The sequence below is a fragment of the Paramisgurnus dabryanus genome, chromosome 2, assembly GCF_030506205.2.
Source record: "Paramisgurnus dabryanus chromosome 2, PD_genome_1.1, whole genome shotgun sequence".
In the NCBI taxonomy this organism is placed as follows: domain Eukaryota; kingdom Metazoa; phylum Chordata; class Actinopteri; order Cypriniformes; family Cobitidae; genus Paramisgurnus; species Paramisgurnus dabryanus.
The window spans coordinates 36234365-36253712 of NC_133338.1; the positions used below are offsets into that span (position 1 = coordinate 36234365).

The following is a 19348-nucleotide window of genomic DNA, read 5'->3' on the forward strand; positions in this document are numbered from 1 at the left end:
TTTAATCAAGTACATTTTTCAAGTGTATGTTCTTTATCAAAGTGTTTTTTTTTACTACATTCTAAAGCATAATATCATATGATTCACTCCACTACAGGTTTCGTTTAATATTAGATTAAACGTAGGCTACTTAATTTTTCATAAGTTTTTAAAAGTTTTACTTGAGTATTAATAAGAAAGTACAACAATTTTAATGTACTTAAGTATCGAAGTTAAAAAACAACTTATTAATCTATTCTAGTGGATTGAAAAGTACAACATTATGCATCAAAGTAAAAGTTTGCAAAAAAAGTACAGATACTTGAGTAATGAGTAAAAATACTTACTTTACACCTCTGGAAAATATTTAATTGTTATTACCTGCAAAAATGTTTGTTGTTTCATGTGGACTGGCTTCTCCATTATTGCTATGTTATCACCAGATCCAGAAAAGTCCACTAGTAGCTAGTCATTAAAAAATGAAAATCCAAAGCTGGAGTTCAAGTATTTTGACTTTAATCAAGTACATTTTTCAAGTGTATGTTCTTTATCAAAGTGTTTTTTTACTACATTCTAAAGCATAATATCATATGTTTCACTACACTACAAGTTTCATTTAATATTACATTAAAAGTAGGCTACTTAATTACTTTCTCACAAGTCTTTAAAAGTTTTACTTGAGTATTAATAAGAAAGTACTACATTTTTTAATGTACGTAAGTATCGAAGTTAAAAAACAATTTAATAATCTAGTGGATTGAAAATTACAACAATATGCATTGTTTTTACCTGCTAAAATATTTTTTTATTACCTTCGAAATTCTTTGTTGTTTCAAGCCCACTGGTTTCTAGTCATTAAAAAAAAGAAAATCCAAAGATGCGGTTTTAAACTAGAAACTAAATAGCCTTATTTACACATTACCGAAAGTATCTTAGTAAGTTTAGGTAAATTGCTGATATGTATTAGGGGGTATAATATTATGTAAAAATATTAAATATTATAAAGAGGTTTTATGTTTTATTTTATAAAATCCTCTATTACACTTACATAAGCTGCAATGTGTTGTCCATGAAAGATTTTCTATGGTAAAAATAAATTTATAATGTTGTTTATAGGCCTACAGACAGTATATCTACACTCTTAAAAATAAAGCTGACTCACTCAATGCCATTGAAAAACTCTCTTTCGAAATAGTTATTTTAAGCACATAACACCTGAAGAATCTTTCTGTTAAAAAAATTGAAAAATGCTCTTCTTTAAAAAACCTTTGACTAAATGGTTCTTTAATGAACCAAAAAATAGTTTTTTCGTGGCATCACTGTGAAGAACCTTTTAAGCACTTTAATTTTTAAGAGTGTATGTGGTGTACTTGATATGCATTATAATACATATAATATTGCTTTATAGGTTCAAGTAATCTTACCCATGGGTTTATCGTGTTCTGACCAAAGGTTCCATGTACAATGATGATAAAAAATAAAAGACTGACTGTGGTTTCTTTAAGCTTCATTGTTACAAACTGGAGAGCTCAAAGAGATATCTGCTTAGGACTAAGGAAGTTACATACAGCATTATCCTTATTTTGAAAAACACTTTTGCGAGTAATGTAATATGCATGTGGCTGATAAGCAATTTGTTGCATAATATGTTGCAAAAACCCTTTCAACAAAATATTTTTTTCTAGAAAAAAAAAATAGAAGGCACTTCCTTACAACATAAAATAAATCTAAAAGAAAAAATAACTTGACTAATCCTTAACCACTTTCTACTTTTTAACAATGCGAACAAATGATTATAAAATTATAAAAACTCTTTCATGCTGTTCATTTCTCCCTTAGCTTCATTAGTATTCCTATTACAGATGCACCGATATTTAGCCAATAATCAGGATTGGCGGATAAAAGCAATTTTTTTACACTATCGGCAGATAGTTTGAAAACAGCCGATAGTCATGCCTGATATTGTCAATCAAAAGAGAACAGGTAAAAGCTTAAATAATCCCACAGCACTCTGCCCAGCATTTACAGTTAGAGGAATGATCTTCCAGCAGCACCTTATGTTTTCCCAGGTGGACTACTATCGGTAAGAGCAGACGCATCTTTCCTACAATATATTTTTTGCTGCAAGATTTTGATGCACTAAAATATTGAGGTTATAACATGCAGATTATGACATATTATGAAAGTTACTTTTAAAACGACTTATAAATCACGTGACCTTTCCATATTAACATTAGTGTGATGCAAAGAGCTTGAATGAATCTATTTATTCCAAATAAACCATTTTTGAATTTTCAATAGTAAATACAGACATGCTGATGCTTGGAAATCTGCATCTGAGAGCTGCATTAAAAATTCTGTATTTGAAGAGTTTGGTTCCAAAACGCAGTAAATCCATTTTGACTAATTTGGGTAAAAATGTGTTTTCCAAACCAAGAAAGTGACAAGATGAAAACCACTATTTTCTGTTATAAACTTTCACATAGCATCTTTAGGTTATAATAACATTCAAAGTTCAAATTTATAATTTGATTTTCAAAGATTTATTATAAAAACTGATTATATTAATTTTTTTTTTCAAAATGCTATAAATCTATTGAATCAATATGTGCATTCATCTATGCCATTGATTTAGTTGACTAGTGATATACACTGATTAAAAAAAAATTAATGGCATTAATCAAAACACTTACTTTGTCATATTAATAACACTGTCATTGCTGCTGTGCTGTCATCCTTGGGACGTCGTCACTGAGAATTTTTGACAGCAATCAGCTGTAAAATGTTTTGTTCCTGATCGATTTTCGTTGCCTTTCATAAAATTATGTAAAGTTTTTTCATAAGATTCCCCTGGGGTCAATGTGTTAGCATGAGAGAAGCTTGATGCGGTCATGTGAGAACAAGCAACAGCCAGCCATAAATTATTAGATTTTGATGGCTTACGTTTCTTCCCCGCCACAGAAAACCACCACATGCCATAAAAAGTATTATTTTGTTTTTGTTTGTTTGTTGATCACGAAGTACAAAGTAGATGAGGAAAACCAGGATTGTGTATTCAAAGCGTCGCCCTTATTGTTTCCAGGAATGGTGCGCTGTGATTTGTTTAGCGGATTTATTGCATTCTGCAGAGAAGGAAGAGTGGCATTTGTCACGGTTTGAAAAAAAAGGGGGAGAAAAGATGACAGAATAACACGGTGGATATTAGATTTTGGTGGTAACCAATTTTTACAAAAAAAAATGGCGTTTATCGCGTTTTGGAACCAAACTCTTCCTTTGTTCTTCATAAAAGTGCTGCCGATAATCCTATTTGATTGTACTGTACAATTGAAAGCAATCCACAACAGCAGTTGATAATCAGGGATTCATTGTCTAATTCAAAAATTCAGTCCTTGATATGAAACTTAACAGTCTGTTTTTCCAGTTCATAGTTTTTTTTAAATATCATGAGTCTGTTTATCAATTTTTGATTTTAAGTGCTCCTTGTAAGCCAAAATGTCCCCATTCCATTTGGTGATGGTCTGCTTCTCACACACCCAAATTTCCCGAGCCACCTAAAATTGGAGAGAAATATGTATTATCAAAAATGTTCATACTAAAATTCCAAGACCTCACCCATTATTGCACTTATGCTATAAGTCATACCTGCTGAATGAGTCTGAAGTCATGGCTAACCAACATCATTCCACCCTCAAACTCATTGACGGCCTCAGCCAGAGCATCAATTGTCTCAATGTCCAAGTGATTGGTCGGCTCATCCAGAAACAGCATGTGGGGATTTTGCCACGCAAGCCAGGCAAAACACACCCGACACTTCTGTCCATCTGACAAGTTCCTGATGGGACTGACCTTTAAAGGGAGAGTACATAAGAAAATCTTTAGTGATAGGTGAACGCCGGAAATTTTTGAGAACCACTGGTCTAGCATTCACAATATAATACTTATGTTATCACGCCTTCACATTAAAGACAATATACCTGCTGCTTGCCCGTCAGCCCATAACGTCCAATGATCTTCCTCATCTCCTCTTTCTCTTTGATCTCTGGAAAGCACTTCATCATGTACTCCAGAGGAGATAGATCCAGCTCAAGTTGCTCAGTCAAATGCTGCAGGATGAACACATGCAAAAAACTTAATGTAGGAATTATAAAATATTGGGATATACAAGTTTTGTTTACATCTTAGAGCTGTAAAAGAGAAAGAAAAACAAACGGCAGATATTTAATTGTTATGAAAATTACAAAAAACACAAATTTTAACCTGCTGTACTAAGACTGGAAGTACAGTATAGAGTCTATACCTGATGATACCTGCCGATTTTAACATGTGAGTGCTTTCTTATCATTCCGTCTGTGGGAAGAAGCTATAAGAGAGGGAAACACAAGCCTACTAATTTCAATTTCTATACTAAATCCTAATAATATGAGTTTTAAAGATAACTGTGAAATTAAGCAATTATTAATCTAAGAAGTTCCATTTTTCTGACCTCTCCCATCAGCAGTTTGAGAAGTGTGGACTTCCCTGCTCCATTGGGACCCACAAGTGCCACTCGTGTGTCCAAATCAATTCCAAACTCCAAGTTTTTATAAATTAAATGCTGCAAAAGTAAACAAAAGTAAAACACAACATTACTTAAATTATAATAACAAGGAATTAAATAATGATTTACTACATTTAATTTGAATAGTCTTAAAAAGGGCAGAGGCAAGAGCAAACAACACAAGTAAATGCATTTATATGTTAACAAAATTCTCTACCCAAACCAATACTGTGTAAATATTACTAAAGTAACAGCAGACCTACAGTGTCACTGGAGTATCTGAAGCTGACATTTTGCACCATGATGACAGGAGGGGGGATGTTGCCACAAGGAGGAAAATAAAAGGACAATGTCTGCAAGAAGAAGGTGTGGTTAAAATGTTATTATATGCACAAAGTTTTCTTTAAATTCAGGATCACTTTCAACCCAAGGCTTAAGCTTTGTTTATAGTCACGATCAAACTCAACACAAATGTAGCATAAGAGAGTTCCGATACTACTTTACAAATGTCTGCTGAAGTAAAGCTAGCAACTTTGATGAGGTTCAAATACATTTATCTGGAAATAACAAACCCTAAAATGTCAAATTTAAAAACTGGCCTATCAGAATCAGGTTTTTGAGAGTTCTCTAAAAATTGTACAGATAGATAGTAAAAAGTTTCTTTATTTTTCTTTAATGCAGCAACAAACTGGATGCTCCATCAATTAATGAAGCTTGAGTGACCTAAAATAAGATTTAAATAATCTGTGTACATTATTTTAGAACTGTTTAAAATAGTTCATTTAATTTCTTTAAATTATTTTCACGATTGACGGACAACTGAGGTGAATAAGCATTATTAAATGTATTGCTTAATGCTGTAACAGACCTTGAGCAACAGAAAATGTTAGCTAACTCATGTTGGCTAATCACTTCGTCTCAGGTGTTTGTGTTTGATTGTGTAACAAACCTTGTCATTTACCACCCGGGCTGTAAGGCCAGACGCTACCATTTTCTGTAGGGTTTTTTCTTTGCTCTGAGCCTGGCGAGCTAGCTTTGCTGAGCCATGACCAAAACGAGCAATATAGTTCTACACAGGACAGAGAACATGTACATCATTTTTACAATACCATTCCTATGGTAAATACTACTGTACCACAATGCAATGCAATAAAAGATGACTTTCCAAAATGAAGATAAAAAAAAGAGGAAAACAGATCTCACAATGTAGAGAAAGCAAAAGTCTTGTTTAAATGGAGCAGTAAGGGCACATGTTTTGATGTTTTACCTTCATGTGAGCTATTTGATCCTGCTCCCAGTTGTACCGCTTCATCTGGTTTTCCTCCAGCTCCTCTCTGGTCTTAACATATTGATCATAGTTGCCCTAAAAACAAGCCATTCATGGGACAGCGCAAGCATTAAAACTTCACATGCTCTTTGCCATTTTGTTTCTGCTAACATACTTCTCGAAAGTTTTAGCACACTTATATTCTTTATTTATATTTGTATCCAAAATTTTAAATAATAGTAAACTTATCAAAACTATGATAAGTTTGGCAATTATGTTAAGATCAAATGCATTCAAAATAAAAAAAAACTATGTTGTATTATATCATCTTCAGAGTAGTCAACCTTTGCCTAGTGTTTGCACAAATGTAATGTTGGCATTTTATTAATCAGCTTGCGGTCTCACCTTCCGTTATTTTTTAACTATATTGATGGACTTTAATATTATGGGCTTTTTTATTATTCAAAGTCATCCATTACAAAAATATGTCTTAAATCAAATTGTAGTTTTCAAGTAAAAAAATGTATGGACTCTAAAAAATGCTAAAATAGGGTCAAGAAAGGGACCGACCTACCCCATTGCACTGCAAAAAAATGATTTTCAAGAAAAAAAATTCTTAGTATTTTTGTCTTGTTTTCAGTAAAAATATCTAAACATTCTTGAATTAAGATGCTTTTTCTTGATGAGCAAAACGACCCAAGAAAATAAGTCTTTAGACCAAAAATATCAAATTTAAGTGATTTTGTGCATAAAACAAGCAAAAAATCTGCCAAAGGGGTACGCAATTATTTTTTCTTGAATTTAGTGTTTAAGAAAAATGTTCAAGATTGTTTTGCTTACCCCATTGGCAGATTTTTTTACTTGTTTTATGCACAAAATCACTTAAATTTGATATTTTTGGTTTAAAGACTTATTTTCTTGGGTCGTTTTCATTATCAGCATAATAATTAGCAGCATAATTATTACATTTCAGCCCTTTCAAGGGTTGATATTGCAGCAGGGAAGAGGCTCATGATAACGCATATTATTAAGAGCAACAGCACAAAGACTAAACTTTTGTCTGGTAATAAAGGAAGAAAGAGCATTGTGGTAAAGAAACCTGCTTAAAGAACACAATACTATTAGCTTTGTTTTCTTTTTCATCAGTTTGCATACAAATATACAGTATGTATATATATCTTCCAAAAATATGAATAGCGCTTCATTCATCCCGTTCTCTGAGATGTACTGTATATTTTCAAAGAAGAGCTATTCTAATGTACTCAAAAGAAGCTCTGCCCTTTAAAAAACAAGTCTGCTAAATGTTCAATGTCCTGGTTCTGTACTCACAGTGTAGTATTTGAGCTTCCTCTGATGAAGATGAATGATGTTAGTGCACACACCATTGAGGAAGTCTTGAGAATGTGAGATGAGCACAAGGATACGCTTGAAGCTGAACAAAATTACATTAATGAACTTAATATATTTTTACATTTATTTAAAAATAAATTAATATATATATATATATATATATATATTTTCAAACTTTCAATCTGTTGCATGTCGATTAAAATAAAATCTCATTTGGTTACTGGATCATCTGGAGAGACAAACTTTAATAAACTGTAAAAACAATGCTCACGACTTAAGTTCCTCTTCCAGCCACACACAGGCATCTAGATCCAGGTGGTTAGTAGGTTCGTCTAACAGCAGCATGAAGGGTTTTATGAACAAGGCCCTAAAATACAGAAATTAAGGAACAAGAATTTCGAGGATGTATCAAATGTGTTATGATTTAGGATGTATTGGTAAACTATAACTTTGAAAATAATTTTTTTTGTGGAAATGTATCTAATGCCATTCTCTTTGAGTAACTATAAGAAATAAAGAGTAATTGTAATTTGGCAAAAAATCTATATCCATTTGATTTCAGGTAATCTAAAAGACGTGCCCCATGTGGTAGTCTCAGCCGTCAAGGCCATGAACTGTTGATTCAACGTCTGATTCATACAGGCAGCGCACTCAACTGGAAACACTTCAGCAGATTTCGAAGTCGTCCGCTGATTGGTTAAAATATACAGGATTTCCGGGAGTTGTGTGTGTCGCAATCTTTAACGGACCGCCAGGAAACAACATAAAGACGTCTGTTTGAAGAAAAATGCTTTCATGTTTACATCGGTGACAATATGCTTCGTCACGATCAAATAAACAATGCATGTTTAAAAGTATGCAAGGTTTTTAAAGTTTTTGCTATTGTTGTACGTTGTTTTACGTTCGTTATAAACGTTTGTGAATGATGGTTGCACCGCTCTGTTATTCTGGCGACATCTCCAAGCCCCTAAACATAATGTAGCACAAAGCAAAATGTGATTGGTTACTTTACGTGTCAGTGGCGGTCCTTGGCCATTCAAAGCTGCCAAGGAAGGTCTGGCTACATGAGACTGCCCATGTGGTAACATTTACAGTAAACAAATTGTTTTTATGTGATCAAACTGACTGCAATAGGTTTGTGAGTTCTTCATACCAAGATGGTGTAGAAAAATCTTCTCAAGGTAACAATTGCACACATTTACTAGTATGGTTTTGTCTCAAACATAAATTAATAGATTAGAAAATAGATAAAGTTATGATTAAGATTATTTATGAAGACTACTGATTAAGTAACCTGTATATTTCTGCTAAATTGAGCTAAACTTTAACAGAACAAAAGAATAAAGTGCAAAACTAAAAAAATGTTTCCAACTATCCACCTTTTATCCTGACCTCGCCGATGGGTGGAGCCAATTTACGGTGAGTGACTTCCTGTATTATGCTTTGCACTTTCACGTAGTATTTGTTATTAGCTAGATAAAGGCATTAAAATGCCAATTGGAAGTCTTAAGCACCATACGGATGCAAAAGCAAAACAGGTAATTTTGTGACTTTGAAAAAGGTGGATACATAAAGAGAATTCTCTTCTGACATTAAAACTAATAATGAACATCATACCTGGCAAGGGACACACGCATCCTCCAGCCTCCACTGAAATCTTTAAGCTTTTTCCGCTGCATGGCAGGGGTAAAACCCAGTCCATAGAGAATCCGTGAAGCTCGAACTTCAGCTTTGTCTGCGTCCAACTCCTCCAAACGTTCATAAATCTCCATCAGCTTCTCACACTCTGCTACAATAAGGAGAAAATAAGGCATATCCTGCTGTTATCATAACATCATAACAGTTTGTCCATTTGTCATAATTGTAATTATATTTAAGCATATATTTACAAATGAAATGTTTGTGTATGCTGAACTCACAGTCCTCATGAGCCAATCTCTCAGCTTCCTTCTCCAGTTTTATTCTCTCTTCATCAACCTCCATGACACATTGCAGTGCAGTCTTCTCACTAGGGGTCATCTCACGTGTCAGGTGGTAAATGTCTATGTGTTCTGGGATAGGAACTTCTCTGTGCCCAATGGCAGACAGGAGCATTGACTTACCTACAAAAAATATTCAGAAAACTCACTTTTAGATATCCATAAAATGTATATTGGCACCTTAACCCCAATAGCTCCCTGGGCGCTGCAGTGCCCACTGCTCTGGGTGTGTGTTCACAACTTGCAGTGTGTGTATTTACTATTGTATGGGTTAAATGCAGAAGTCACAATCCAAATATGTATTACCATACATTGGCAAATACATTACTTTCACTTTTAAATCATCCTGACTGGCACTCTGAGCTTGAGAAATACTGTAGCTTAAGAAGTGATGGAGGTCACCAGGGTCACTTAAATTCCATACCTGTGCCATTGAGACCAATGAGACCATAACGTCGGCCAGAGTTGAGCTCAAGGCTGGTGTCACTCAGTAACTCTTGGCCATGAAAGGTTAGTGAAAGACTGCTTATATGTACATCAGTGCTGTTGGGGTGCGAAGCCAAAACTCCTGTCACTGCCCGTGCCTCCATCTTGTGCAGCTCAAACTCATCCAGCTCTTTAGCCAATGCAGCAACATCTAAAAGAAAAAGTGAAAGAAGAAACAGGGAGAATTAAGAGAGAATGCAAATTTTGGATATTTAGTTAATGGAAAATCTGAAATTAAACCGATACATAATGTAACTGTGAAGTGTCATGTGACAAACTTGATGATGCATAATGGAGTCATTTTTAAATGCTAATAAGTTATAAAATATAATTCCACCATTTCAATAATGCTAACCAGTTAGAATTGGAGGTGGAACTCCTTTCCTTCTCGAAATTCACTCCCCGGACTCCGTAACCCAACCATCCCCTAACCCCCACCCCCGTTGCCCCATTACCACCCTGTTTATAACCGTTTGTGGATGACTTTGCCATGTAGAGTAAACTTTTGCTGGTAAATATTAACTCTTTCTCCTTGCAACTGTAGAAAATGATGAAACGGTTTAGAGAAAATAGATTAAAACTTTATAAATCCTAGTTCGATTAAAATGTTTCACCAGTCTTCCTGTCACAGTGACATCATTGCTTTTACAGCAACCATATAAAACACACCTCCATTTGGTTCTTCATCAGTTACAGTGCCATTTACTTGGCCATCAGTTTGCTCTCCTTCATCATTCACCTCTTCATGCTTCTTCACACGCTGTCGAGCTTTGGCAGCCTCCTTCTTCTTTGCAGCCTTCTTCTTAGCAAGCTCTGAAGGCATGGGTGCAGAGTAAAGCAACCTGTGATGTTTAACAGATATTAAAAGTGTTGATATTAAATCTATACTTAAGCAGAAATGAAAGATGTGACACTTACATATATTAATACACATTCCATTGGTGAGTGATACTTCTGTTTGTCACAATTTTGAACTTTTTTTGTTATGTCAAATCATAAATCATTTTGAAGCTCGCATATTGTAAAGCATCAATGTTCCATCTGTTTCACAGGCTTTCTCATAATTAAGTGACAGTTACCTTATATACTTTTTGGCTGTATATATAACTTCATACACTGCTGTCCCACAAGAACAACTTGTACCCCAGAGCGCTTTTCATGAAAACAAGGCGCCATCTATGCGTTACATTCATATAAACACCCTCACATTGATGTGCTAATATCGAGATCGCTGCCTCATAACAGATCACCGGCACAGGGCCTTGCTAGCTTATTATAGCAACATTTTATTCACAACTGTATTATAGAGTTCTTCACTCCCTAACGATGTGGATTTGTTCCAGTAACGGGTATATACATGTACTGTACAGTCGTGTATGGTTTAGTTTGCGTAAGGTAAGGATTACACATGGCTTCGGTTTTACAATTTAATGACAGCAGGAGGCGCCCCCAGTGACATAAACCACCAAGCTTTATACTGTATAACCAGAATATCGCTTCAATAACAGTGTATCTACGTGTCATGTATAACTTGAACGTAAGAACGTTAGAATAAAACAATAACTAGTTTCAGGTTAATTAAATAGATTAAATTAAACTGACATACCTTTTTGTGGAGCTAAGCGCTGTTTACTGACACGCGCCCGGGCAGCAGCGGCTCGCGCACACAGCCGAAACCGTATTTGGTCAACAGTGTGTTTGATTTCTGCCTGCTGGTGAGCAGAGCCTTTCAGACAAGCGATCATTTACTGTGCCATGCCATTTATGCGTAATAAAGGTTGAAAAGGATTGAGATGTTAGCAGTTTCAGTAGTCGTAGTCTTAAAATTCACCAAATTAAACGTCAAAATATTAATTTAGCACTTTAACAAGCAGCACTGCAAAACTGTATTTGTTAAGGTAATTATCAAACTACACAGCAACAGCAGTTCCTTTGTTACTCTTGTATAACATGCCTGTTATATGCATGTTTTTTTTCTATATTCTGTTTTGTGCTGAGCTGTAGACCTGCTTTGCAACAGTGTACACTGGGAAAAGCTCTTTAAATGAATAGTATAGAATTAAAGGCGGGGTGCATGATTTTTGAAAAACACTGGAAAAGGGAGTCAGCCGAGTACCAAAACACACTTAGCCAATCAGCAGTAAGGGGCATGTCTACTAACCGACATTATTGCCTGGGTTGCGTATGTGTGGACTGGGTCTATCAAAAGAAGGTCCAGAATCTATTGGGGCGTGTTTGTTTAGGTAATATCATCCACCTTGACTTTCAAAGATCATGGACCCTGCCTTTAAAAGATACTACTGGCAAAACAATAAATATTAAATATATACAGACAGCAGACGGGAGCAAGCCTTAATAAAAAATATGAAGTGCTAGGGTAGATTATGGTCTTTATAGGTAACTGAGAAAAATAAATGAAGTTTACGTAGTTTTTGACTACCTGAATTCACGAGGCTAAGTATGATGTTGTTGGACTAGCATTATTCATGTGCTTCAATGACCTTTGCAAGTTTTAATATGAAATTGCAACTGTACTATACCCAGTCTCAGACTGTAATCTGCACAAATGCTTTTTTTCTCTTTTTTTCTCAGCAAATGCGTCTAATGCCTCATTGTGAAAAACTGTCATTGCAGACATATAAGTATATGTTTTAATATGTTTTAAGTGACCAAAAAGTACTCTCTCCATTGATCTATACAAATTATCATTAACTCACTAGCTCCTTCTCTCTCTCTCGCATTATATAATTACTTGATAATTAATTCTTTTTTTTTAGTTACCGGTTCAGTTTTCGATTAACTTCAATTCTATGGCGTATAAAAATATATCTCTACATTTTTTGTTTTCAATACATTGGAGAGACTTAATATATAAATAAAAATCAATCATAAAAACTTGATGAATGATTCTCTTGCTGGGATTCATGCTTGATGACGTGTCTGCCTGCCTGGATCCGAAAAAGCACGAGAGTGCACGAGAGCATCTCGCAGGATAATGGACGCAATGTGAACAGTACGAAGCATTATATAGCTGTATTAATGCAGCTAGAGGAATCATACAAGCGTGGAACGATTGTGTGTGATTTTTGTTTCCTTGGGTCTTTTAACGCATTGAGTATATCTTCCTCTTTAGCACATCCGCAGGTATATGTGATACGTTAACGACGATGGACACCCTCACAGCAAAGCTAAGGAAGTCATTTCACATTTGTTTTTATACATTTGACTCAGTCCTCGGAAGAGACGCGGATATTACACAAAACGAGCTGGATTAAGTTAGTGTTTCTTGTGGATAAAATTCTGGTTGTTGCTAACGTGGTTCACGTTAGTGTGCTAAAACGGGTATACGCAATTTTTACAGAATTTATTAATTTATTGTCAGTTGTTTTTCGGAAGACAGATGTTTTACAAAACCACTATTATGTATCCTAAAGTTTAAATCAACCTGCCTGTTACGTTATTGCTCAACGGTGCATAACTGTTGCTGGTTGCAAATGTTGTCGAATGGTTAACGTTAGCGATCCCATCACTTGTGCTTCACTACGGTGGCTGATTTCTTATCTAATAATGTAATTTGTCAAATAATGTATTTACACATGTAGTTAGCGCATATTGCGTGCAAGGTGATGTTTTGGTATATTAAATTCTCCTTATTTTTGTTGTTAGAAGTCAAAATTAAATAAAGGAAGTGGTACTGCTTCAGTATTGCATGTTTAGTTCAGACCCATGTCCTGTTGTCAGTCATTTCACCATAAAGAGTCATAAGAGATTATTCTGAATCATATTTTGGCATTGCTTGTTGTTGTGGCTTTACACTGTCTTAACAGTAAAGTATATGACGCATAGATATAGTGTCAGGACTTCAATACACTTAAAATACAGAAACTTTGTATCTGTGACTATCTGTGTCTACCCATAAACAAAACTGCGAAAGTGTGAAACTTGAAAACTGCTGACTGGCATTGGGGAGAGATTGCTCCACCATGCGCCTGTCTTCTTTCTTGGCTGTTTTCCGGCCTGCTCTGCCTCTCATCCTGGGACTTTCTTTGGGCTGTAGCCTCAGTCTTTTGATGGTCTCCTGGACGCAGGGGGAAACAGATAATGCTTGTGGAGACGAACTAGGCAATGGGAGACTTCCACATAGTGGTCATGTCAGGGATCACCAGGATGGCAGAGATGGGGATGGGAATGAGGACTTCCAGCCACGCATTGTACCCTATCACAAGGACCCCAACAAACCCCATAAGAAAGTCCTCAGGTGAGATATCAGTTCAGTTTGGGCCTCACTCAGTTCCATTATGACAGATATGAGGGTCACTTATGTATATGAAAAATCTGCATTTACCTTTAAATTGTGCATGGGTTTATTTATGATTTATTTTTTGCTACAGGACTCGCTACATTCACACAGAGCTGGGCATCCGAGAGCGTCTTCTGGTGGGCATCCTGACCTCACGTGTCACTCTGAATACATTAGGTGTGGCAGTCAATAAAACGGTAGCTCACCGTTTTCACCGCACCTTCTTCTTCACTGGCCTTAGAAGTGCAAAAGCACCGCACGGCATGGTTGTTGTCGCTCATGGAGATGATCGGCCCGTATGGCTAATGTATGAAACTATACGGCACCTTCACCAACACCACGGCAATGAATACGACTGGTTTTACCTTGCGCAAGATGATACATATACGCAAGCTGAAAGGGTCATAGAGCTGGTCAACCATCTTAGTGCCGGACAGGACATGTACATGGGACGGGCGGAGGAGTTTATTGGGGGTGAAGAACGTGCCCGATATTGTCACGGAGGATACGGGTACCTGCTGTCGCGCAGCCTGCTGGCCCGATTGCAACCTCATCTGGACTCCTGTAGAAACGATATCCTCAGTGTCAGGCCAGATGAGTGGCTTGGTCGTTGCATCATTGATTATTTGGGTCTGAGTTGTGTTGAGAAGCATCAGGTGATGAAGCACTTACGTTTTTGTTATTATATAGTATACACATTACATTCCTGTCGTTCCAAACATGTGACTTTCTATTTTAACAGAAAATATGTTAGTTCTTAACCTACATTAGTCCTCATTTAAATTAATTGCATGAAAAGATATCACATAAGACTTTGGAACAAAAGTGGCATTTATCTAATAGCGAAAATAGAGTGTGAATTTAGCCCATTGCATTGTTTTTATACTAAGGATTATGATAATTGATATTGTGTTCTTTAAAAATGATGTAGGAGATGACTTACCGTTACTTTGAGCTACAGAAGAATGTAGACCCTGAGCGTGAGGACAGTGCCCAGTTTAAAAATGCCTTCACTGTCCACCCGGTCTCTGAACCTGCCCTGATGTATCGCCTTCACAAACGCTACAGCCAGATTGAACTGGACTGGACATATGCACAGATACAACAGCTGCAGGTATGTTACCTAATATCACTTCTAACCAGCCAGTGTCCAAATAATTGTTACCTGTAGGCAGACTTAAGAATATGTATATGTTTCTGTGGTTTTGATTGAACCACTCCTCTCCCTTTTCTGTCTCGTCCAGTTAAAGGCAATAAATCGTATTCTTTCATTTTATTTACAGCTTCAGATCAGTAACATAAGTGAGCTTACTCCAGAGGGCAAAGCTGGAGCCACCTGGCCCATCGGAATCAACCAACCCTTTCGTCCCAAGACTCGCTTTGAGGTGATCAACTGGGAATACTTCACTGAAGAGCACATTTATTCATGTGCCGACAGTTCTCCAAAGTGTGAACTTCGAGGTGCGGACAGGGCAGATGTTAATTCAGTCCTGGAGACGGCGGTGGGGCGTCTGAACGAGCGCTATCAGCCGCAGTTGCGATTCCGGAAGCGGCGTTTGCTGAATGGGTACAGGCGCTTCGATCCCACACGAGGGATGGAATACGTGCTGGATTTGGCCCTGGAAGCCTTTACGCAGAAGGGTCATAGTCAGGTCATTGCCAAACGGGTGAGTCTGCTGAAGCCGCTCAGTGCTGTGGAGATCATTCCCATGCCATATGTAACGGAAGCGACAAGGGTACAGGTGATCCTCCCTGTGACGGCACACGATCAAGACTTTGTGGGAAACTTCCTTGACATGTATGTTATGAACGCTTTGGATAATCATGACAATGCTCTGCTCACATTCTTGTTTGTGTATGACCCCTTCGACGCCCAGCGGGTCAGCCAGACAGACGTTTTTGCCGGTGTCAAAGCCATGATTGGCGAGGTTGAGAAGCGTTACGGCGATGTTAAAATTCCTTGGATCAGTGTAAAGACTGAAGTTCCCTCACAGGTCAAGCTGATGGATATCATCTCTAAGAAGCATCCAGTAGACACTCTGTTCTTCCTAGCCAGTGTATGGACGGAGATCAATGCTGACTTTCTCAACCGTTGCCGTATGAATGCCATCAGCAATTGGCAGGTGTTCTTCCCGATCCACTTCCAAGAGTACAGTCCCGCTCTGGTGTACCGCGACCAGCAGCCGTCTGCCGCTTCATCGTTTGCATCCGAGACACTGCGCGATGGCCACTTTGACCGTCACGTCTTTGAAGAAGCCTGCTTTTACAATGCAGATTATATGGCTGCCCGCACAAAGATGGCGGCAGATATCTTGGACAATGATGAGATGCTTGAAAGCATGGATGTGTATGAGATATTTGTGCGGTACTCTGGGTTGCACGTCTTTCGAGCCGTTGAGCCAGCACTCGTCCAGAAATATTTTCACAGGGAATGTAACCCAAGGTTTAGTGAGGATATCTATCACCGCTGTGTGCTTAGTAATCTAGAGGGGCTGGCCTCTCGATCTCACCTAGCAATGGCTTTGTTTGAACAAGAGCAGGCTAACAGCACATAAGAAGTTTATGTTATTGGAAGCATGCCTTAATTTGGCTTAAACTTCATGAATCTCATTTTGGTGGCCTTATGATACCTGGACTAACGATGAACCAAAATCTGCCTCATTGAAAAGGACCTACTGATGTTTTACCTTGATGTTGTGAATGTATCTGAACAGATCATCCAACGATTCAGTATTACTAGACACAAGACTTGTTACTCAAGATCCACATATAGTGGGACTTGCCTTTAGTTCTTAAAGAAAAATAAACCAGCGGACTTTATTAACCAGAGCACATAATAATTCTATATAACTGTATTTAATTTGAACTGGGTAATGAACTTAAATTTCATTTAATTTACATGACTGCAGATGACTGAATGCAGGTAAAGAGCATTAAAATCCCATTATGCTTTTACCCTACAAAGATGACAGACTTCAGATGGTTAGCAAGAGTTATATTCTACTTAGCTTCAGAAATAACTTGAGCCATTTTTCCTTCAGATAAATGATTGTACAACCTTTGAACAGAATGTGCTGAATATGTCCGGAGTGAATAAACTAATCTGTGAAAGCTGATCCTGAGTCATGGCTGTGATGCACCCAAATGTTGAGCTGCTTTAACCTCCTAAGACCTGGATATGTGGACATGATTTTTTTTTATGTTTGCAGCAAAAAACTTAATTCTGTGTAACTGGAACCTGTTGTACATGGACAAATACACTGTTTCATGTTCTTAGAAAACAATTTGGTTGTTATATTTATTGGTTCTTCCTAACCCCAAAATAGCTGGTAAAAAACACTCCACTTTTTTTTAAATATGCTCTTTTTCCAGCTCGCCTAGAGTTAAACATTTAAATTTTACCGTTTTGGAATCCAATGAGCTGATCTCCGGGTCTGGCGCTAGCACTTTTAGCATAGCTTAGCATAATCCATTGAATCTGATTAGACCCATTAGCATTGCGCTAAAAGTGGCCAAACTGTTTCGATATTTTTCCTATTTAAAACTTGACTCTTCTGTAGTTACACCGTGTACTAAAATCGACGAAAAATATAAGTTTCGATTTTCTAGACAGATATGGCTAGGAACTATCCTCTCATTCTGGTGTAATAATCAAGGACTTTGCTGCCATAACATAATATCACGCAGTGCATGAAAATAGTCCCCTGCTATTAAAAGTTACCAAAGGGACTATTTTCAATTTTCCGTCGGTCTTAGTACACGATGTAACTACAGAAGAGTCAAATTTTAAATATGAAAAATTTAAAAACTCTTTGGTTCTTTTTTTGCGCTATGCTTATGGTCTAATCAGATTCAATGGATTGTGCTAAGCTATGCTAAAAGTGGTACAACCAGACTCCAAATCAATAAACATCATCAAATTTTCAAAAAAGGTGGAGTGTCCCTTTAAACGATATTGGCTTAACAGTTGTCATACTTTACTCACCATTCGTTTACTTGGATAACTTTCCTTTATTAACCTACTATTTGTTTTTGTGAGAATACAAAAGAGGAAATTCAGAAGAATGTTGCTGCTTGTTCTTTTCCTCATTTTAGATTCAATGGATAAAAAATCATATTTTATTACATTATTCTGGTTGGCTCCATACTGATTATACAGATATGCCTTCACATGTAGCGGATTCTGTAGCTTTTGTCATTGCACACAAATTTAGGCCTTCAAGACATAGAGCTGCTTGATTTTCATTCCTTGACCAAGGACTAAGAGACAAGTCAGAGACATGGCACACGTATGAATCTAAACTATTATTTAAAAAAAATCAGGGTACCTAAAACGAAAACACTTTTGAAATGTTACCTTATTTTTTCCTTAAAATTACTTAAATTCCCTACTGTTTACAGCATGTTTTAAAGAAAAGTAACTGTTGTAGTCCTGAAGGCCTAAATTATCAATAGAATGTCTTTTAATATACAAAAGGCATTACAAATTGTTTTACAATGGGTGTCTGTACTCTTGTTACAGACTGAAGGAAATGAGCACATAACTAGCTTGGTCTGGCTCACCGAAATCTGTTAAATCACATCTGGAGCTTTGCTTCATTCTCCCCTTCTATGGGCTCTTTTGTAGTTTGGCTGAAATTCAATACCCACACTGTACTGTATGTTTAGAAGAGGTAGGGAGATAAAACATGAGTCTGGGTTTATGTAAAGTCTTGCGTTCCAGAGTAGGTCGAAACGTAGGTTAATACAGTACATTTTCCCAGTGACTGTCTCATGTATAAAAGAATTTCTCACCAAACTTCTTTCCACCCTCCTACTTCATTTAAGAGTACAGAGGAGGTTCTTGTGGACTTTGCCAGGTCAACAGTGGAGAGGGAGTGAAAGGTTCTTTTGAAATGAAATGTGTAGCCTGCTACTGGATGGAAAATGTTGTGGTATTGAAGTTAAAGTTTCTGCTAAATGCAGAAATTAAAATACTTAATTGTGACCCAGTCCGTGAAAACCCAGCTAAAGTAATATTTGTGATTTACTGCATTCTACATAAAATCATCATACATTATGTAAAGTATAACCTTGATATCTTTAAGTTTGACTGAGTAAGAATAAAGTCAATGTAAAAATCAACTGATTTTAAACCAAGATTATTAGACTTCAGACTGGATTTCACAGACAGGGTCTCATTTTGGGCCTTAAAGGGGCCATGGCATGAAAATCTGACTTTTCCATGTCTTAATGCTATAATTGGGTTCCTAGTGCTTCTATCAACCTAGAAAATGTGAAAAAGATCAACCCAGTAACTCTTTATGATGTCATAAGGAGCTCTTATTATAATAATACCGCCCCTTAATCTCCAATATCCAACCACAGCACTGCCATTTAGTGCAGAGAGAAAGAGAAAATAATTCACAGCACAATTGAGTTCGAATTGCATCAAACCACCATCATTGTGA

General features: G+C 36.7%; 2 protein-coding genes across 2 annotated transcripts; one reads left to right on the forward strand and one right to left on the reverse strand.

The window, feature by feature from the left end:
• Positions 1 to 2231: 2231 nt before the first annotated feature.
• On the reverse strand, positions 2232 to 11347 carry abcf2b (ATP-binding cassette, sub-family F (GCN20), member 2b). The gene is made up of 15 exons (XM_065289336.1): positions 11205 to 11347; positions 10268 to 10440; positions 9537 to 9749; positions 9053 to 9235; positions 8751 to 8922; positions 7405 to 7500; positions 7113 to 7215; positions 5784 to 5879; positions 5466 to 5585; positions 4780 to 4869; positions 4463 to 4573; positions 4277 to 4339; positions 3954 to 4082; positions 3622 to 3825; positions 2232 to 3530 (listed from the first exon to the last, which is right to left on the reverse strand). The coding sequence occupies exons 2-15, from the start codon at positions 10419 to 10421 to the stop codon at positions 3414 to 3416; spliced, it is 1851 nt and encodes a 616-aa protein (XP_065145408.1). The 5' UTR covers positions 10422 to 10440; positions 11205 to 11347; the 3' UTR covers positions 2232 to 3413.
• A 1107-nt stretch (positions 11348 to 12454) lies between these two features.
• Positions 12455 to 17014, forward strand: chpf2 (chondroitin polymerizing factor 2). The gene is made up of 4 exons (XM_065289335.2): positions 12455 to 13856; positions 13990 to 14554; positions 14830 to 15012; positions 15182 to 17014. Exons 1-4 carry the CDS (start codon positions 13582 to 13584, stop codon positions 16451 to 16453), a joined length of 2295 nt encoding a protein of 764 aa, XP_065145407.1. The 5' UTR covers positions 12455 to 13581; the 3' UTR covers positions 16454 to 17014.
• Positions 17015 to 19348: the final 2334 nt, after the last annotated feature.

Coding starts and splice junctions, on each gene's coding strand:
- abcf2b (XM_065289336.1), bottom strand. CDS start 10,421: ATGCCTTCAGAGCTTGCTAAGAAGAAGGCTGCAAAGAAGAAGGAGGCT. Junction 7,216..7,404: donor CTGGAAGAGGAACTTAAGTC/GTGAGCATTGTT, acceptor AATTTTGTTCAG/CTTCAAGCGTATCCTTGTGC. Junction 4,574..4,779: donor TCAGATACTCCAGTGACACT/GTAGGTCTGCTG, acceptor TTACTTTTGCAG/CATTTAATTTATAAAAACTT.
- chpf2 (XM_065289335.2), top strand. CDS start 13,582: ATGCGCCTGTCTTCTTTCTTGGCTGTTTTCCGGCCTGCTCTGCCTCTC. Junction 13,857..13,989: donor CCCCATAAGAAAGTCCTCAG/GTGAGATATCAG, acceptor TTTTTGCTACAG/GACTCGCTACATTCACACAG. Junction 15,013..15,181: donor CACAGATACAACAGCTGCAG/GTATGTTACCTA, acceptor TTTTATTTACAG/CTTCAGATCAGTAACATAAG.